At 36.9% G+C, this 21,275-nt stretch overlaps 1 protein-coding gene across 1 annotated transcript in view; it reads left to right on the forward strand.

The window, feature by feature from the left end:
- The window catches only part of PTPN13 (protein tyrosine phosphatase non-receptor type 13), a 204,995-nt gene that overhangs the window by 158,528 nt on the left and 25,192 nt on the right, over nt 1–21,275 (forward strand). Inside the window, exons 29-36 of the mRNA XM_081303163.1 lie at nt 1,177–1,391; nt 1,513–1,611; nt 3,082–3,446; nt 4,305–4,488; nt 6,079–6,237; nt 7,081–7,252; nt 7,347–7,557; nt 11,124–11,194. Coding sequence (XP_081159289.1) covers nt 1,177–1,391; nt 1,513–1,611; nt 3,082–3,446; nt 4,305–4,488; nt 6,079–6,237; nt 7,081–7,252; nt 7,347–7,557; nt 11,124–11,194 — 1,476 coding nt within the window. The remainder of the gene's footprint in view (nt 1–1,176; nt 1,392–1,512; nt 1,612–3,081; nt 3,447–4,304; nt 4,489–6,078; nt 6,238–7,080; nt 7,253–7,346; nt 7,558–11,123; nt 11,195–21,275) is intronic.

Genomic DNA, 21,275 nt, shown 5'->3' on the forward strand with positions numbered 1-21,275 from the left:
AATACTGGTTTTTCTTTCAAAATTTTCCAACCCATATGCATATCTCTAATTGGTAGTAAAATTTTAAAATGAAGAAAGATGTAGTAGGGAGTTCCTCATAAGGCTAATTATACTAGCGTACCCTTTATTCTGAGATTCCAAATATCTGCCTTTTAGAGGACTTCACTACTCTTTGCTATATAAATGATGGTGATGATATACAGTCATTGTTTTGTCTTTTATTTTAAATCTCTATTTGATTACATGAAAGTTAGCAAAAATAGCCCAGCTTTTATTATTTTTCCTGATTATAAAAATAAAATTAACATACATACTTTATCACACTGCACACTGCTCTTTTCTATCATTCTTTAAATGTTATGGTTTTTTTTCCTTCACTCTCTCTCTTCTGGTTTTGATTCTTTTCATTTATTTTGCTAGTAAGAATTTTACTGGAATGCCATTGCAATTTATCTGGATTAAAGTAGACTTCACAAAATAATGTAATGTCAACTTATTTTTCCATATCCTTGGCTAGCATTAATTTCATATTCCTCCCATATCTTCCATTAGGTACCTGAATATCACTTGTAATTCTCTTTGTCTGGATATCCCCCACTTTTAAAAAATTTTCTATTATCATGCTGTATTTTATTTTATGCTATTGAGGATTAAACCCAGGGGTGCTCTACCACAGAAATGCATCCCCAGCCCTTCTTTATTTCTTATTTTGTGACAAGGACTTGCTGAATTGCCCAGGCTGGCCTCTACTTGTGTTCCTCCTGCCTCAGCCTCAGGAATATCTGGGATTACAATCTTGTGCTATCACTCCCAGCTCTTACACTGTCTTTTAAAACATGAGATTGAAACATAGTTTTATTTTCAGAATGCTGCTTTCAAAACTTGGTTATGTTAAAACAAGGTTACCATCATAAGTCCATAAAATTCAATAGAAATAAGAAAACAGCTTAGTTCGTGTAGTTAAGTTCATTAAGTTTTCTTAATAATAGTGTGAAATAGGATTTGAGCTTCGTATAAGGATGCATTGAGTGCTTAGAAAGCTGTAAATATCATTGGAAAAAATGGGCTTTTAAAATGTCTCCTAAAGTCTGTATGTTTGTGTGTTCATATGTATACACAGCTTAAAGATATTTGTTTGTTTGTTTTTGTGTGTGTGTGTGTGTCTTTTTTCTCCAGAAAATACATTTGAGGTAAAACTATTTAAAAATAGCTCAGGCCTGGGATTTAGTTTTTCTCGAGAAGATAATCTTATACCCGAACAAATGAAAGCCAGCATAGTAAGGGTTAAAAAGCTCTTCCCTGGACAGCCAGCAGCAGAAAGTGGAAAGATTGATGTGGGAGATGTTATCTTAAAAGTGAATGGAGCCTCTTTGAAAGGACTATCTCAGCAGGTGAGCCCCCAACATGTGGAATGTGGCATTTTTAATGACAAGATGGATGGATTGGCCTGTCAGGATGGTTTTATAATGCTGCTTTAACTGTACCTTTGTTTGTCATTCACGGTATCCTCAGGAAGTCATATCTGCTCTCAGGGGCACAGCTCCAGAAGTGTCCTTGCTTCTCTGTAGACCTCCGCCTGGTGTGCTACCAGAAATTGATACAGCTCTTTTAGTAAGTTCTCTGAAAAGTACTTATGTTTTTGTAGACTACTAAGTTAGCAATTTGCCAATGCCGCTGTAGTAGTTTCTTCATGGATTGTTCCACTGGGTTTCATACTTGCTACTTTTTGGCTATGAGGTACTATCTTGTGTGTATCACTCAACTTCTTTGAGTATGTTCTGTTTTTCTAATATAGAGTAATTAATTCACTTTTTCTCCTCTCTCTTTATATTGTAAAAGTCTAGAATGCTAGGATTTCAGAAATTTGTTTTCTAAGCATGAATGGAAAAGACATAAAACTTTACCAAAACCTTGTCCTTTCTTCACCAAACCAACAAGCAGCAGTCATTCTGATTCTCAGTTAGTTTGGATAAAAATGGGAGTATACATTTTTAGCTGTTTTTAACACTAGAAATCAGAGAAAGAGATATGATAGTTTTACTTTCTTACATCAAGGAATAACTAAAGGATCCAAAATCAATTTCAGACAGACAGGTAGGAGTCCAAACAGATGAACACTAATAAAATATAAGAAAATCTGCCTTGAGGTTGGGACTGTGGCTCAGAGGTAGAGCACTCACCTAGCATGCATGAGGCACTGTGTTCGATCCTGAGCATCACATAAAGTGAAATAAAGACATTGTGTCTACGTATAACTAAAAAATAAATATTAAAAAAAAGAAAAAGAAAATCTTCCTTTGGCCTGTCTACTTAAAATAATTTTACACCAGTGAATGGTGACTCCTTGGTCTGGAAGGCAGGAGTATCTGGATCAGTAGCTTTAACTCTAATACTGGGGAAAGGGAAAATGTGAGGAAGACATAGGAATGTAACATTTATGTAAGATACATTAGAAATAGTATTTTAAGAGACACCATTGATTTGAGACCAGATAGGATGAACTGAATGGAACTTTCTTGATGAGAACATCAATAAGATAAGATCAGATCTTTCCAAAAAGCAATTTGGGAACAGTTAACAGGTCCTTTAAGATATCTAATGCTTAACAATGTAAAAAAATTATAAGAAAATAGAAACCCAGGTAGAAATTATTGATAAGTACAAAGAAGCTCTCCTTAATATCTGTTAATAGTGAAAACCTAAAAGCAACTCTATATCCAGTAAAAGGAGAAAGCTAAAAGACATCAAAGCCATCTACAGACTACTATGCACTTATTAAGCTTGTTTTCAAAGCATACTTAAGCACTTCAGATAATACTCATGGTAGGAACCTAAATTTTGAAAGTAGAATACAAAGTTGAATATATGACTCTAATTCTGATTTAAAACATGTCATATAATATTAGCAGTTGTTGTTTTATACATATTTTTTTCTTTAAAAAGCATAAATTAATTTTATTATCAGAAAATTGACCATTTTAGTAGAAAGTGCTGTTATTCAATAGGCTCCTTTTCATTTGTGTACTTCTGATGTTAATGTAAGTTGTCACCCTATGATCTCTTTAAATGTGTTCATTACAGACCCCATTGCACTCTTCAGCACAAGGGCTTCCAAACAGCAGTAAAGACCCTTCTCAGCCATCATATGTGGAGCAAGGCACTGGCTCAGATGATAATGAAACTTCTGACAAAAATAGGAAACAATGCAAGTCCCCATCCAGGAAAGACAGTTACAGTGACAGCAGTGGGAGTGGAGAAGACGACTTAGTGAAAGCTCCTGCAAAGATACCAAATACAACCTGGAGTTCAACTTTGCATCAAACTCTGAGCAATATAGTGTCACAGGCACAGAATCAACATGAAGCACCCAAGAGTCAAGAAGACACCTTTTGTGCCATGTTTTACCATCCTCAGAAAATACCCCAAAAAACAGAATTTGAGGACAGGTATAGTCAATATGATATGTAGCACTCAAGGCAACTGGTTGTTGTTAGTGACAGTGGCAGCTACGCATATTTCTCTGAGAATGGAGTGTGTCTGTAAACTATGCAATAGTAAGGCATTTGATGACTCCATTAGATGTCTAGCTATTAGGACTGACAGTTTTAGTTAGGAAACCAGTAAGATCTCAAGCCATTCAACCTGAGCCTCTCTTGAACATATTTGCTAGTAGTTGAGAAAGTTGTTTCTCAGTGTTAACCATAAAGAGAAGAGATTTATTTAGGTACTGATACAGTGGGAGATCAGGGAGAATTAGAAAGGAAAGTGAGTGGGGAGAAGAGTTTGCAAATGGTAGGACATGGAAAACAGGGAAAGACGAAATAATTGAAAACATAGAAGTGTACAAAAGAAACTCTACATCTATCCATCTAGTAGTTATTCCTATGTTTTACTGTTTAGTTGTATCTTTTTGTGTATCCAGGTCCAACCATAATTATTCAAGCTTTGTTTTTAGAATTCTTTGTTTCTATTCTGTCATCCAAAATAGCCACAGAAGCAATACTTTTTTCCTTGTGTTTTTTCTTATTAGATTGAAATACACATGAGGCTTCAGATAACATTAGCTTCAACCTTGAATTAACAGTTGCAAATCAAATATATAATTTTTTGTGTCTTACTATCTTCATACAGCTTAAAGAGCTGTTTCAAAGTAGAATTGGGACAAAAGAATAAATCAGACAAAAAGTAGCTAAGATCTCAAAGTCAGAGAGGAGTATTTGTTAAGCACTTTCTGTTGTGGCACAGACTTACTATATTAACATTGAAATGTATTTGAAAATAGTCTTGTTTCTTTGTCTTTGTAGTAATTCTCCTTCCCCTCTCCCACTGGATGTAACTACTATTCAGAGTTGTCAACCCCAATTAGAATCTGCTTCCTCTGATTCCATGGGTAAATATCATATACATCACTCTTTTGAACCAACTAGACAAGAAAACTTGACAACTTTGAAAAATGACTTGGAAAACCACTTTGAAGACTTTGAACTGGTGAGATGCTTCCTCGGCATTTAAAAAAATATATCTATATATTTTTTTTCCTCAATGAAGGTGTAGATGCACACAGTTTTCCTTTAGCTTCATACCTGTGTCTAATAAATGCATAGCATCTGATATGTTATTCTGCTAAGAAATGAGGGGAAAAGACAAATCCTGACTCTATCACTGACTGCCACTTGGCACATACCTGTGGACATATCACTTAATTCTTCAGATTCCCATAGTAACTGACTGTACAAAGAGACTCGTCACAACCTAGAATTGTGGTGAGAATTAAATGAAATACCATGTAGAAACACCTAGTCCAGTGTATAAACACTGCTACAGAATGGTCCTTTAGTAAATTATTTATTTGTTTCTCAAATTCCATTGCATTGCACATCAGATTTTTAAAGTTCATATGTTAATTCTTTTCCCTTCCACATTTTTCTTGTGTGCCCAACTGGAGTGTTTACATTATATTAATAGCCTTATAACTTCTAAACCTACAAATCAAGCATGGAAACCAAACTTCTAAGTGAAATATCCTTCGTGTGCTTGAAAGTCAGCCTGTTTCAGTATTTATTATCTAAATAATAAATGCTTATTATCGAAAATTATAAAACAAAGAAAAAAAATATTAAAATCACCTATAATCTTACCATCCCAAAACAACAAATATTTTGAAGTTAATCTTCCCATATGTTTTGGTTGCTTAAAATTGGGTGTGTCTAATTAGAATAAATAAAATAAGTAATTTTTTTAAAAAAGAAATTGCATGTATATGTGTGAGTGTGGGTGCATATGTGTGTGTATGGGTGTGTGTTATATAGCACCTACATCTTCAGTACTATTTTTATAATAAAGGCCAAATAGTTTCCTTAGAAACTATTTATCAGCCACATAAATAGCCCATCTTCAGTTGAAGTCTTTTTATCCAATTTTTTTATTTATACATTTTAACAAAGTTTTGATGTGTAACTATCCAGAGACTTCATGTTTTTTACCAAAAACAAAAACAAAGCTTTCTTTGGAGACACTTAGCATCTATCTTTTTTTTTTAAATTGGTTGTTCACAACATTACAAAGCTCTTGATATATCATATTTCATACATTAGATTGAAGTGGGTTATGAACTCCCAATTTTACCCCAAATGCAGATTGCAGAATCACGTCGGTTACACATCCACAATTTTACATAATGCCCTATTAGTAATTGTTGTATTCAGCTACCTTTCCTATCCCCTAGCATCTATCTTGATTGTTTAGAAATATCTGAAGAATTTTTTCCTCCAAAAACATGTTCTTTGATCATCGAAGTATATCCACTCTTGTGTCATTGTTAATCTTGTTCAACCTGAATATGCAAGAATGGAAGCACAGTAAGTTCTGTTCCTGCTATCTCTGGATAAACATGTAATGTTGTTTTTATACTCAAATGCTCAGGAGAAGGGGAATTCCTTCCAGAGTTAGAAAGACTTGGCTTCCTTACTTGGTCAAGATTTGGTTCCCTCCTCTGTTAATCAAGAGCAAGAATAGTCATCTTTCTGTTTGTAGGGCAAAACAGCCAACTTTAAAGGAATCATTGTTTTCTTTCTCTAGGAAGTAGAACTTCTCATTACTCTCATTAAATCAGAAAAAGGAAGCCTCGGTTTTACAGTAACCAAAGGCAATCAGAGTATTGGTTGTTATGTTCATGATGTCATACAGGATCCAGCCAAAAGTGATGGAAGGCTAAAGCCTGGAGACCGGCTCATAAAGGTAAAGACATTGAAGAGGAATGGAAGATTTGTGCAAATGTGACTGATGGTCCATTTTTTGTTACTAGAGTGAAACATCCAAGGCTAGCCAATTTTATTTTTAAAAAATTCATTCAGCTCATACTTTGGGAGATTTAAGGGCATGGCAGTGGTATCAGCTTAGCTCTGGTGAGGACTTCATGACATCATGGTAGGAGCTCATTTGGAAAGGAGATCACATTTCGAAACAGGAAGCCAAAGAAGCTGGGAAGACACAGTTCCCAGAGACCTACTGATCTCCCAGGAGGCTCCACCTCTTAAAGGTCCCACAATCACACTGAGGACCAAGATCCAACACATGAACTTTTGTGGGACAAATTTAAACAGTATCCAACCCAGAGCAGTGACCAAAGAACAGAAATGGAAGAACTTTGAATTAATATTATACCGTGTTACTGTTTGGCTTATGTTTTCCTTCTGCACTACTTAAAAGTAAAGGCCCTTATATAGTTAAGTGCTTGGTAAATGCTTCAAGTTTCCTTTTTAATTTGAGAGTCCCTTTATTCTCAAGGCATGAAATAAGCTACCTCAAGTCTCAGAGACAAAATGTTTCTTACATTATTAAGAGAATAAATTTTCTGTGTTAGCAAAGCAATGGTGCATTTCTTAAGGGATTTTACCTTATTATTTTATTTATGATGGCTTGACCATTATGCTTATGATTTCTATAATAAAGGAATTAGAGATCATGGTTTATTATAAATTTCTTACTAAAATGTAAAAATGTTGAGATTATTGTATTTTCTTGACAATTTAGCTTCCCTGTTATTGACATTGTAATCCTATCTCTTTCTCATTTTTGTAGGTTAATGATACAGATGTTACAAACATGACTCACACTGATGCAGTGAACATGCTCCGAGCTGCACCCAAGACTGTCAGATTGGTTCTGGGACGAGTTCTAGAATTACCCAGAATGCCAGTGTTGCTTCATTTGCTACCTGACATTACATTAACATGCAACAAAGAGGAGTTGGGTATGAAAATTCAAGTTTTGTGCAGTATAATTTTCTTGGCTAGCTTAAGAATAAGTACTCTTATGACTGAGAAAACAATTTCTATTCTTTGAAGGTTTTTCCTTGTCTGGAGGTCACAACAGTCTTCATCAAGTCATATATATTAGTGATATTAATCCAAAGTCAGTTGCAGCCATTGAGGGTAATCTCCAACTAATGGATATCATCCATTACGTGAATGGAATCAGCACACAAGGAATGACCTTAGAAGAAGCTAACAGAACATTAGACATGTCACTTCCTTCAGTGGTGCTGAAAGCAACAAGGTACTCTAATAATTCATGACCTCTGTTTATCTGCATGCATGCATTTCAGGCTTTTGATGATACTTATGTACTCGTACAAAAATTATACTGAATTAGTGATTCACTGACTAAACTGGCAGGACTAAACAAAATTAGAATAGACCTCCCAATACGAGATTCTAAAAACATTAAATGGATAAGTGAATACATGTATCCAGTTAGTAAGGTGGTCGGCACGTTTATCAGGATGTTTTCAGTTGCCAATAGTAGAAAATACAACTCACAAATAAGAAAGGGAGTTTATTGGCTTACATGGTTTTAAAAGGCTAAAGATTAGGTGGTCATCAGATGAAATTTGATCAGGCTTCTGGTTCCATTTCTTTACTATTTTCAGTTATTCCTTCCTCTTTATGTTAGTTTCCTTTATGATAATCAAATGACTACAGTGGTTTTATACCTCGCACATGTATACCACACTATCTAGAACAATCTTCAAACTGAGATCTCACCAGTCACCACTGGTAAAGCAGGTAATATTCCCCGGTTGTCTTAGGCCTAAATTAAGGTCAGTCCCTGAACTGAGGCAAAGGGATAAAAATAAATTGATTGGTTTTGGCCAGTCATGACAATTCCTAGAGCTAGGATGAGATCCTGGCTCTGGAACTACATCTGCTACTGATGAGATATAAAGCTACCATGTGCACTGTACCTCATTACAATTTCACAATATTAAAAAGTGCTAATAACAATTCTTGTACCTTAGAATGGAAATAAATTGAAAAAAATATGGATGAATTGCCTATTGCTTCTGTAACAAATTACCATAAATTTAGTGCTCAAGATAATATAAAATTATTATCTTAACAATTCTGGAGGGCAGGAAATATAAAATTGCTCTCACTGGGAAAAAACTACTGGGTCTTCAGAGCTGTATTCCTTCCATAGATTCTAAGAGAAAACTCATGTTCTTGCCTTTTCTGCATCTAAAGACTGTTTTCCTTGGCTCCTAGCCCTCTTCTATCTCTGTCTTCAAAGCCATTCTTTGCTGCACTCGGTGCTTCTGCTGCCACATCTCTTTTTCTGACTTTCCTGCCCACCTTATTAAGACCCCAGTGATTACAGTAGAATCCTAATAATCCAAGATAATTTCTCCATCTCTTTTGACTTGTAAAATGGTCACAGGTTCTAAGAATTACAGCTTTGTCACTAGAACATTAATCATCTTTTACTCTTGCTACTATGATGTACATGAATCTAGACTTTCTATGTTATGGACTATGTCAATCAGCTTTTCATTGCTGAGATAAAATACCTGAGAAAAACAACTTAAAGGAGGAAAGCTTCATTTTGGCTCACAATTTCAGAAGTTTCATTCCAAGGTCAGCTGGCCCCATTGCTTTGGGACTGAAGCCAGGTAGAATATCATGGTGGAAAAATATGGTAAAATAAAGCTACTCACCTCTTGGCAGTTAGGAAGCAAGAAAAGAGCAGGAGAAAAGGGCCAGGGACAATATATATCCTTCCAAGGAGTGCCCCTAGTGACTTACTTTCTCCAACTAGTCCGCTCTCCTACAGTTTCCATGACATCCCATTAAAGCCATCGATGGATTAATCCACTTATGTGGTGAGAACCCTCATGATCAAATCACTTCCCAAAAGCCCCACTTCTGAATATCACTGCATTCAAGACATGAGTCTTTGGGAAACATTTCAGATCCAAATCATAACACAGACTAAGCCAAGTTATGTAAAGGGAAAATTCATAGACACAATTGTGCCTATGAATCTTTTTTTTCAAAATGTAGAAATGTATGAATTAAATCATTAATAAACTTGTTTGTTCCTTCTGAATCTTCAAGTTAGATTATATACTATTTTTCCTTGAATGTAATTCCTGACTTGCATCCTTCATATGTTTCTAAAACCTTATTTGGCATACAGTCATTTTCATAGGACTACCTGAATGTTAATTATTGGGAGGGAGGTCTTTAAACGAACTAGAAAATGTTTTTGTGAAAATTAATATTGCCACAAGCCTTAGGTATAGCTGAATGTTTTGCCCGCAAATTAGTACTGTCTCCTTTCTTTCCTCCTCCTCCTCTTTCTCCTTTCCTCTTCCTCCTCCTCCTCTTCTCTCTGTCTCTCACTCTCTAACAGTACTGGATGGAACCCAGATCTCATAAATGCAAGGCAAGCACTGTACCACTGAGCTACATCCCCTAGGCCCCCTCATTTTTTGAGACAGGAGGTCTCACTAAGTTATTAACTCTGGTCTCCAACTTTCGATCCTCCTGACTCAACCTGTAGCTGGGATTATAAGTGTCTGCCACTGCACTGCACCCAGCTAGTAGATCATTCTTTACCCAGCCCTGAAGTCACTTTCTTTTATCCTTCTACTCTAGCAGACATCACAATCTCTTTCTTTATTCTTCCAGCTTTCTCTCCACTCTATTATGTATGTGGTGTGGTGTGTATGTATCCCATTTAAAGCCCACAGGTTTTAAATAGTAATAATGGAGGGATGTATATTTGTTACAATTTTCAGTATGTCGAGAATTGTAAAGGGTCTGGGATTTTACCTTATTTGTAAGCTAATAAATTAGCCTGTTATTGTTTCGTGGATTCTAACAGTAGGCATAAAACTGGAATCAGTAATACTTCATTGCTAAGCACAACAGGTAGCATGAACTTGGTGTGAGTGTCATGGAAATGATGTATATAAGCCTAATAGGATTACTGCACAGGCAGTGGATTGTGGGAGAGGAATAGCATAAGAAGAATCTGGAGAACCCACCATTTTATAGTAGCCAAAGAGAACCTGTTTGTTTAGAGTTTGGGTTTTTTATGGGGAGGGGTGTGGTTACTTCCCTCAAGGTTGCTCGCTGCAGATAAGACTTTTGAGAAATGGCCTAGATAGGAACAATCAGAGCCTTGCATCTGGGGGCTACTCAGCAAGCACATACATGGATGCTAGGGTATGCGGTATAATGCCTCTTTAAACACTGTACATACCTTAGGCAACCTCCTGTTCCTCACATATCAGCAGCAATAAGATTGCATACTAATCCCCTGTTCCCAAGGTGCTGTTTTACTGCTTTTCATTTAGGGTGGTACTATTCTTATAATCCTTTGAATATTTCATCTACATTTTCACTTTAATATAAAAGAAAAAACAGATAACAAGGGATTTAGGTATTAAAAATATGATTTATGACTTCTAAGTTAAGTACTTTTTATTTACTTTTATTATTATTTCTTTATCTACCAAGTAATAGTGAACTAAATTATTATTTGATGATGACTATTACCAGTGTTTTAAATGGAAAGGGAAATGTGTTGTGTTGACCCAAAGCCCAAAGGAACATTACATAATAAAGTTATTCTTAATCTTTTGGAGATTGGGAATATCTCCATCCAGAAAATACATAAAGACTCTCATAAAATTTTGTCTGCAGCTTCAGGGGGCACTTAGGCCCTCTGAAGTTCATCCAGAATAAAATTTCTAAAAGTAGTTAACAGAAGGTTCAAAGAATATTTAAACAAATTATCTTTAGTCTTTGTCTTTTTTTTTTTTTTAAATCACACAGAGATGGTCATCCAGTTATCCCTAGTTCAGAGATGTCTGCAATTTCAATTCTAAAATCAACCCAAGTCAATGGTAAGTCCATATTAATTTTATGACACAAGTAGTTAGGGAAGTTTTCTTTTTTTTTTTTTTTTTTTTTTTTAAATTTCACATATGACATATATTCTCCTATAATAAAACTTCACTTAAAAATATAACTGGGAAAATAAAATTATATAATTATTAGTACTCTTCCTTTTTATTTGTATGATGTGTCTTTCACCTAAATTTTTTTTTTTTTATTGGATGTTCACAACATTACAAAGCTCTTGACAAATCATATTTCATACATTAGAATCAAGTGGGTTATGAACTCCCATTTTTACCCCAAATACAGATTGCAGAATCACATCGGTTACACATCACATTTTTACATACTGCCATATTAGTGACTGTTGTATTCTGCTACATTTCCTATCCTCTACTATCCCCCCTCCCCTCCCCTCCCATCTTCTCTCTCTACCCCATCTACTGTAATTCATTTCCCTCCATGTTTGTTATCCCATTCCCCTCATAACCTCTTATATATAATTTTGTAAAACAATGAGGGTCTCCCTCCATTTCCATGTGATTTCCCTTTTTTTTTTTTCCCTTTCCCTCCCGCCTCATGTCTCTGTTTAATGTTAAACTTTTCTTCCTGCTCTTCCTCCCTGTTCTGTTCTTAGTTTCTCTCATTATATCAAAGAAGACATTTGGTATTTGTTTTTTAGGGATTGGCTAGCTTCACTAAGAATAATCTGCTCTAGTGCCATCCATTTCCCTGCAAATTCCGTGATTTTGTCATTTTTTAGTGCTGCGTAATACTCCATGGTGTATAAATGCCACATTTTTTTTATCCATTCATCTATTGAAGGGCATCTGGGTTGATTCCACAGTCTGGCAATTGTGAATTGTGCTGCTATGAACATCGATGTGGCAGTATCCCTGTAGTGTGCTCTTTTAAGGTCTTCAGGAAATAGTCCGAGAAGGGCAATAGCTGGGTCAAATGGTGGTTCCATTCCCAGCTTTCCCAGGAATCTCCAAACTGCTTTCCAAATTGGCCGCACCCGTTTGCAGTCCCACCAGCAGTGTACAAGAGTACCCTTTTCCCCACATCCTCGCCAGCACTCGTTGTTGTTTGACTTCGTCATGGCTACCAATCTTACTGGGGTGAGGTGGTATCTTAGGGTGGTTTTGATTTGCATTTCCTTGACTGCTAGAGATGGTGAGCATTTTTTCATGTACTTGTTGATTGATTGTATGTCCTCCTCTGTGAAGTGTTTGTTCATGTCCTTGGCCCATTTGTTGATTGGGTTGTTTGTTTTCTTATTGTCTAATTTTTTGAGTTCTTTGTATACTCTGGATATTAGGGCTCTATCTGAAGTGTGAGGAGTAAAAATTTGTTCCCATGATGTGGGCTCCCTATTTACCTCTCTTATTGTTTCTCTTGCTGAGAAAAAACTTTTCAGTTTAAGAAAGTCCCATTTGTTGATTCTTGTTATTAACTCTTGTGCTATGGGTGTCCTGTTAAGGAATTTTGAGCCCGTCCCCACAATCTGCAGATCGGAGCCAACTTTTTCTTCTATCAGACGGAGAGTCTCTAATTTGATATCTAGCTCCTTTATCCACTTTGAGTTGACTTTTGTGCATGGCGAGAGTAGGGGATTCAGTTTCATTTTGTTGCATATGGATTTCCAGTTTTCCCAACACCATTTGTTGAAGATGCTATCCTTTCTCCATTGCATGTTTTTAGCTCCTTTATCAAATATAAGATAGTTGTAGCTTTGTGGATTAGTCTCTGTGTCCTCTATTCTGTACCATTGGTCCACCCACCTGTTCTGGTACCAGTACCATGCTGTTTTTATTACTATTGCTCTGTAATATAGTTTGAAATCTGGTATCGCTATACCACCTGATTCACACTTCCTGCTTAGAATTGTTTTTGCTATTCTGGGTCTTTTATTTTTCCATATGAATTTCATGTTTGCTTTATCTATTTCTACAAGAAATGTCATTGGGATTTTGATTGGCATTGCATTGAACCTATAGAGAACTTTTGGTAATATCGCCATTTTGATGATGTTAGTTCTGCCTATCCATGAACAAGGTATATTTTTCCATCTTCTAAGATCCTCTTCTATTTCTTTCTTTAGGGTTCTGTAGTTTTCATTGTATAGGTCTTTCACCTCTTTTGTTAGGTTGATTCCCAAGTATTTTATTTTTTTTGAGGATATTGTGAATGGAGTGTTTTTCATCATTTCCATTTCAGAAGTTTTGTCGCTGATATACAGAAATGCCTTTGATTTATGTGTGTTGATTTTATATCCTGCCACTTTGCTGAATTCATTTATTAGTTCTAGTAGTTTTTTTGTAGACCCTTTTGGGTCTTCTAGGTAAAGAATCATGTCATCTGCAAATAGTGATAATTTAAGTTCTTCTTTTCCTATTTTTATGCCTTTAATTTCTTTCGTCTGTCTAATTGCTCTGGCCAGTGTTTCGAGAACTATATTGAATAGAAGTGGTGATAGGGGGCATCCCTGTCTTGTTCCAGATTTTAGAGGGAATGCCTTCAATTTTTCTCCATTCAGAATGATGCTAGCCTGAGGCTTAGCATAGATAGCTTTTACAATGTCAAGGTAAGTTCCTGTTATCCCTAGTTTTTCTAATGTTTTGAACATAAAGGGATGCTGTACTTTTTCGAATGCTTTTTCTGCATCTATCGAGATGATCATATGGTTCTTATCTTTAAGTCTATTGATGTGGTGAATAACATTTATTGATTTCCGTATATTGAACCATCCTTGCATCCCAGGGATGAATCCTACTTGATCATGGTGCACAATTTTTTTGATGTGCCTTTGTATCCAATTCGCCAGAATTTTATTGAGGATTTTTGCATATAGGTTCATTAGAGATATTGGTCTGTAGTTTTCTTTCTTTGAGGTGTCTTTGTCTGGTTTCGGAATCAGGGTGATGTTGGCCTCATAGAATGAATTTGGAAGAGCTCCCTCTTTTTCTATTTCCTGAAATAATTTGAAAAGTATTGGTATTAATTCTTCTTTAAAGGTTTTGTAGAACTCCGCTGTATATCCATCCGGTCCTGGGCTTTTCTTGGTAGGAAGTCTTTTGATTGCTTCTTCTATTTCGTCTATTGATATTGGTCTGTTTAAGTTGTGAGTTTCCTCCTGACTCAGTCTGGGCAAATCATATGACTTAAGGAATTTATCGATGTCTTCACTATCTTCTATTTTATTGGAATATAGGTTTTCAAAATAATTTCTAATTGTTTTCTGTATTTCTGAAGCGTCTGTTGTAATATTGCCTTTTTCATCCCGTATGTTAGTAATTTGAGTTCTCTCTCTTCTTCTCTTTGTTAGTATGGCTAGGGGTCTGTCGATCTTATTTATTTTTTCAAAGAACCAACTTTTTGTTTTGTTAATTTTTTCAATAGTTTCTTTTTGTTTCAATTTCATTGATTTCTGCTCTGATTTTAATTAATTCTTGCCTTCTGCTCCATTTGCTATTGTTTTGCTCTTCCTTTTCTAGGGCTTTGAGATGAAGTGTGAGCTCATTTATTTGTTGGTTTTTCCTTTTTTTGAGGAATGACCTCCAGGCGATGAATTTCCCTCTCAAAACTGCTTTCATTGTGTCCCATAGATTCCGATATGTTGTGTCTGTATTTTCATTTATCTCTAAGAATTTTTTTGATTTCCTCCTTTATGTCTTCTGTAACCCATTGATCATTCAGTAACGTATTGTTCATTGTCCATGTGATGTAGGATTTTTCCTTCCTTCTTTTATCATTGATTTCCAGTTTCATTCCATTATGATCTGATAAAGTGCATGGTATTATCTCAACCCCTTTATATTTACTGAGGGTTGCCCTATGGCATAATATATGATCTATTTTTGAGAAGGTTCCATGTGCTGCTGAGAAAAAAGTATATCCACTTGATGATGGTTGATATATTCTATATATGTCAGTTAAGTCTAGGTTATTGATTGTGATATTGAGGTCAATAGTTTCTTTATTCAACTTTTGTTTGGAGGATCTGTCCAATGGTGAGAGAGGTGTGTTGAAGTCACCCATGATTATTGTGTTGTGGTCTATTCGATTCTTGAACTTGAGGAGAGTTTGTTTTATGAACGTCGCAGCGACATTATTTGGTGCATAAATATTGATAATTGTTATGTCTTGTTGGTCAATGGTTCCTTTTAACAGTATATAATATCCTTCCTTATCCCTTTTGATTAACTTAGTCTTGAAGTCGATTTTATTCGATATGAGAATGGCCACCCCTGCTTGCTTACGAGGAGCGTGTGCATGGTATATTTTTTCCCAACCTTTTACCTTGAGCCTGTGTATGTCTTTTCCAATCAGATGTGTCTCCTGGAGGCAGCATATTGTTGGATTTGTTTTTTTAATCCATGTTACCAGCCTATGTCGCTTTATTGGAGAGTTTAAGCCATTAACGTTTAGAGTTACTATTGATATATGGTTTGTACTTCCTGCCATGTTTGATTATTTATCTCTTTTTTTTCCCCTAATTTAGATTGTTTCTCCATGGTTAGCTTTCCCCCCGTCCTCTGTCTTTACCGAGGCACTTCCCGCTGATGGTTTTGGTTATCGTTTTCCATTTCTTCCTCGTGTAGAGTTTTGCTCAAGACGCCTTGCAATGCTGGTTTTCTGGCTACAAATTCTTTTAGCTTTTGTTTGTCATGAAAGATTTTTATCTCGTTGTCGTATCTGAAGCTTAATTTTGCTGGATACAGAATTCTTGGTTGGCATCCATTGTCTTTCAGTGTTTGAAATACGTTGTTCCAGGATCTTCTCGCTTTCAGCGTCTGTGATGAAAAATCCGTTGTCAACCTTATTGGTTTACCCCTAAATGTAATCTGCCTCTTTTCTCTTGTAGCTTTTAATATTATCTCTTTGTTCTGTATATTGGATAGCTTCATAACAATGTGTCTTGGCGTTGGTCTACTGTGATTTTGTGTGCTTGGTGTCCTGTATGCATCTACAATTTGTATATCTGTTTCCTTTTTTATTTCTGGGAAGTTTTCTGTAATTATTTCCTTCAGCACGTTACTCATTCCCTTGGCATGAATCTCTGTGCCTTCCTCTATCCCGATGACTCGTAAGTTTGATTTTTTTAAATTATCCCAAATCTCTTGGATGTTTTTCTTGTGATTTTTTACCAGTCTATCTGAGTTGGCTAGACTCTTTTCAAGATGATATATTTTGTCTTCATTATCTGACGTTCTGGCTTCTACTTGCTCCACTCTGTTAGTGATACTCTCGATTGAGTTTTTAATTTGGTTTATCGTTTCCTTCATTTCTAGAATTATTGTTTATTTTTTTTTTATAATCTCTATCTCCTGATAAAGATGCTTAACTTCTTCTTTTATCTGTTTATGTAATTCCTTTTCAATGTGCTCTTTAAGGTTCCTTTCCATCTGTCTAAGGTGTTCCTTGAGTTCTTTATATGGCCATTTTTCTGATGACTCCAGGTCCTCCTGAATATTTAGGCTGTCTTTCATTGTTTGTACTCCTTTTCTTCCTTGCTTTTTTATGCTCATGATACTTCTTGTTCTGTTTGACTGCTGAGTTACTGTTTACTCTTATAAGTTTATTTGATGCTTGGGAGGAGAGGTATTAGAAGGGAAGGGAAGAAGTTACTAAATAGAGTGAGTGTAGGCAGGTGGAATTCAAGAGAGGGGGAATAAGAAAATTGAAAAGAAATGAAAAGACAAAAGAAAAGAAAGTGAAAAGAAAGAAAAAACGAAAAAATAAAAATTTTAAAACAAACAAAAAAAATTATAATGATAATAGAAAAATGGAAATTGGAGTTTAACAAATAATAATAATAATAGAATAAAAAGAATTAAAAAAATTGAAACCATTAATAAGAAAGTTAAAGAACAACAACAACATCAACTACAAAAAGTGAGAATAAAAAAAATTACTAATAATAATCATTAAAAAAATAGTAATAATAATAAATGCAGTCATAGAGCTCGATTAACTTCTCTTCCAGTAGGTGGAGCTATGCCCACTGGGCCAGGCTTCTCCTCGTGATAGGTGGCAACTAATCACTGTGCCTCAGCTCTTCTTCCCAGACTGTGCGAATCTCCAGTCCTGAGTGTCTAGGTCCTTCTCTTGTGGTTCCTCAAGCCAGGCCCCGCTCACCTGTGACGCTCAGCACAATACTGGCTACACGCCGGGTCTGCTGCTCCTGGGAGCCCTGTTTTCACTGATGCCTGGGCACACCCTTTCTGTTTGCCTCCCTCGGACCCTAAGTTTGTAGGTCTTCGAGCTGAGGACCCCCAGCAAATTTGTTTGCCCTTAGGTAGCAACTCCCCTGGTAGCTGTTGCAAGGGACCTCTGTTGTCAGCCCTGGTGGGAGCGGTAGCCGGGGATTCTGTGCTGATAGTCCCACTTCACTCCTGATTCCCTGGGTCTGGCTATGGTGCTCAGTTGGCTTTTACCTCTGTGAAATCAGGTGGGCCGACTAGTTATTTCAGCAGGATCGTTAGTGCTGAGTCATGAGAAGCAGGCGATCCGGGGCTTAAATGCAGCCAATTCGTGCTCAGTGTGTGTTTTCTGAGGGGCCCAAAGTGTGTGCCCTAGCTCCACGTCAGCTCAGCATTGTCTAGTAATCCTGAGCAAATAGGCTTTAGATAATTTACATCTCCCTATGCCCTCACAGTTGAAGAGGTCAGAGACTTGATCCCTCTGCGTCTGCCGTCATGTTAGACCTCCTCAATGATATTCATGTTACCCTTACAGTTTCCTGGCATAAGCAAGATCTTGGGGTTATACAAACTGCTGCTACTGTTTCCAGTCCAGTTTTCTAGAACTGAAATCCTGCTGCCGTCGCCTCCACCTCTGGTCCGCGCTCTTTGGCGTCGCGCTTGTCTGCGACCTTAGCAGCACCGCCGCGGAGGGCCCAAGCGGCTGCCGCCGTGGGGGGCCCAAGCAGCTGCCGCCGCGCCTGTCCCCTTGCAGAGGGATGCCGAATGACCCCAGAGCAGGCTATGCCCCAAGGTGCAGCAGGGAACAGGCGACCGAGGCACTTGGGGCCGTGGTCCAGCCTTCGGAGGACAGGGTTCGGCACGCAGCCCAGTTCCAGTCTCTAGCTGCAGCAGCTGGACTATGTAGACAGGGCCATCAAGACAGCGTGCAGAAAGCAAATGGCGGCTCCCGCGGAGTGGATTTTCGGCCCCGGAACTACAGCCCCGCCAACAATTCCAATCCACTAACTCTCCCTGTATAGACAATATTCAAAAAAAAAAAAAAAAAAAAGGGCGGGGTGTACTGAGCTTTCTTTGCCTCAGGTACTTACAATCCACTGCTGATTGCCCCTTCAGCTTCTCTGCCGGGAGCGAAGTGAAAGAGGAAGCAGATGGGCGCAAAGCGCCCGCGGTTTTGAGCAGGAAAGCGTCTGGGAGCCAAGCGTCTCTTTTTCAATCTCTTTGTTTTTTCTGCTGCTTGGCCGGGTGGTCCACTACAGATTAATGGTGAAAGGCGCTCTAACAAGCTGGGCGAAGTCTCTATTAACGCCGCTGTTCTGAGCACCAGGCTCAGCACTTCAGCTACCCCCTTATGCAGCGGCCATCTTCAAGTTTTCTTATTTTTTTTCCTGAATGGCAAGTTTGAGTGTTATAACTACATTGGTTTTATTGCCCTTTCAGAATGTTTTGCAGGATCTAAGCAAAAATATTATATTTAAATGAAATCATCTCTGAAATTTAATTTATAATAGAAAACTAGAGAATAGAGTAGACCATGAAATTCACAGCCCATTTGAGCTGAGTTTTTAAGTTTTTTGTGATCTTAGTAAGTCTCTAAGATCCATACATAAGTTTCTATTTCCTATCAGTAAAATAAGTATATTATTAGTATTTGCTTTGTAAGGTTATAATTAGTCTCAAATATATTAGTACACATTGAACATGTATTGTCTTGCTTGCCACAAGGTAATTCATTCAGACATTTACTGAATTTCTCCTCTGTGCATTGTTCTGGGCATTGTAAATACAGCAGTGTGCAAAGTATCTGCTTCACATTCTAGCATAAGAAGGAAAACAGTAGTAGTAATTGCTTTGGCAGCAGTTACCTTTTTTTTTTTTTTTTTTTTTTTTTTTTTTGAGATAACTGAATATTAAACCCAGGGGTGCTTTTACCACTGAGCTATATTCCTTGCCTTTTTTTTTTTTTTTTGAGACAGAGTCTCACCAAGTTGCAGAGGCTCCCTTGAACTTGGGATCTTCCTGCCTTAGCCTTCCAAGTTACTGGTATTCTCGGCCTATCCCACCAGGCAGCAACTGTCTTTTAATTTAATGCTAATTCTGGACTAGGCATTCTGCTAAGTGCTTTGTCTTCACGATAACCCCATGATTATAGTATTACTATTATCATTTTATAGAAAGAGAAATGAGGCACAGAGAAGTTTGATAATTTCCCCAGGTTCACAGAGTTAATAAGGAGTAGAGCCTGGGGCTAGGGTTGTGGCTCAGCTGTACAGCACTTGCCTAGCACGGGTGAGGCCCTGGGTTCAATCCTCAGCACCACATAAATAAATAAAAAAAATAAAGGTTTAAAAAAAATAGGAGTAGAACCTGAATTTAAACCCAGAAAGTTTAATTCTGTACTCATTTGCATAATTCGGCCACATAAATGTAGCTTTTATCACAAGTACTAACATAGTATGCATGTTTGGCACTGAGGAATATAGTCAAATTAAAAGTCACTTCAGTACTTGACAGATAACTAATCTTTTAGGCTATCAGACATTGTTTCTAAATCCCAATAGTGGCTAAATGAAACCTTACTATAATAGATGTTTTTCTTCTCAAAGCTAAAGCATAGGGGTCCTTTTTTCTGCTTTATATAGTTCTAGTTCATGATAAAACTATCACAAATGTTTTTCTAGTGAGCTCTGGATGGCTCCAGAACTATTCAATGTTCTGGACTGCTGTGAAACTGCCTAGTGACCTATCTGTGAGATCTTCTGACTTGATTCCCATAGAACTAATTTATTTATGGGTTTTAAAACTGATCCTATGTTAATAATAGGCACTTTCCATAGTGACCAGAATGTAAAATGGTACACCTATTTTGCAAAACAGTTTTAACGATGTCTTGAAAATTTAAACATGCCTACCAGTCATTCCATTCTTAGTGGATATTTATTTATTTATTTATTTTGGTACTGTGGATGGAACCCATGGATACTTAACCACTGAGCTACATCTCCACCTCTTTTTATTTTGAGGAAGGGTCTCACTAAGTTGCTTAGGGTCTTGCTAAATTGCTGAGACTGGCCTCAAACTTGTGCTCCTCATGCCTTTGCCTCCTGAGTGGCTGGGACTACGGGCATGCATCCACGCCCAGCACATTCCTAGTTTTGTTTTTTGTTTTTTTAATTAAGCATATGTCCATACATAAAAACTTAAACAGAAGTCTCATTAGCAGATGGGTATAGGGATGTATGCCTGTAATTCTAGCTACTTGGGAGGTTGAGGCAGTAAGATTGCAAGTTCAAGGCCAGCCTGGTCAATTTAGTGTGAGACCTATCTCAAAACTTAAAACTTCAAAAAGAGCTGGGGATGTGGCTCACTGGTAGAGCACTTGTTGAGCATGCATGGGGCACTGGGCTCAATGCCCAATACTGGAAAAAAGAAAAAAAAGAAGAAGAAGAAGAAGAACAAGAGAAAGGAGAGGAGAGAAATATAAAAGAGAGGGAGAGAGGGAGAAAGAAATCTTTCCAGCAGCTTTTCTTGTAACAGCCAGAATTGCAAAAGACTCAAATGTCCAAAACTATTGAATGAATAAACCAATACTACTCAAAAGTATGGACAACTGATACATGCAACAAATAATTAAAATAATGTCAACATAAATATACTGAGGGAAAGAAGCCATACAAAAAAAAAAAGGATTTATACTGTTCAAAAAAGAATTTATACTGTATGATTCTATTTATACACAATGGTAGACAGTGCAAATTTGAGGGACAGAAAACAGGTCAATGATTGCCTGAGGTGAAACAGGAGAAGAAGGAGTTAAGAAACAGGAGGGAGAGATTATCAATAATATACTAGGATGTCTTATACTCTTCTAATATGATTT

The sequence above is a fragment of the Spermophilus citellus genome (assembly GCF_964194105.1).
Source record: "Spermophilus citellus genome assembly, chromosome: 8".
NCBI classification, from domain to species: domain Eukaryota; kingdom Metazoa; phylum Chordata; class Mammalia; order Rodentia; family Sciuridae; genus Spermophilus; species Spermophilus citellus.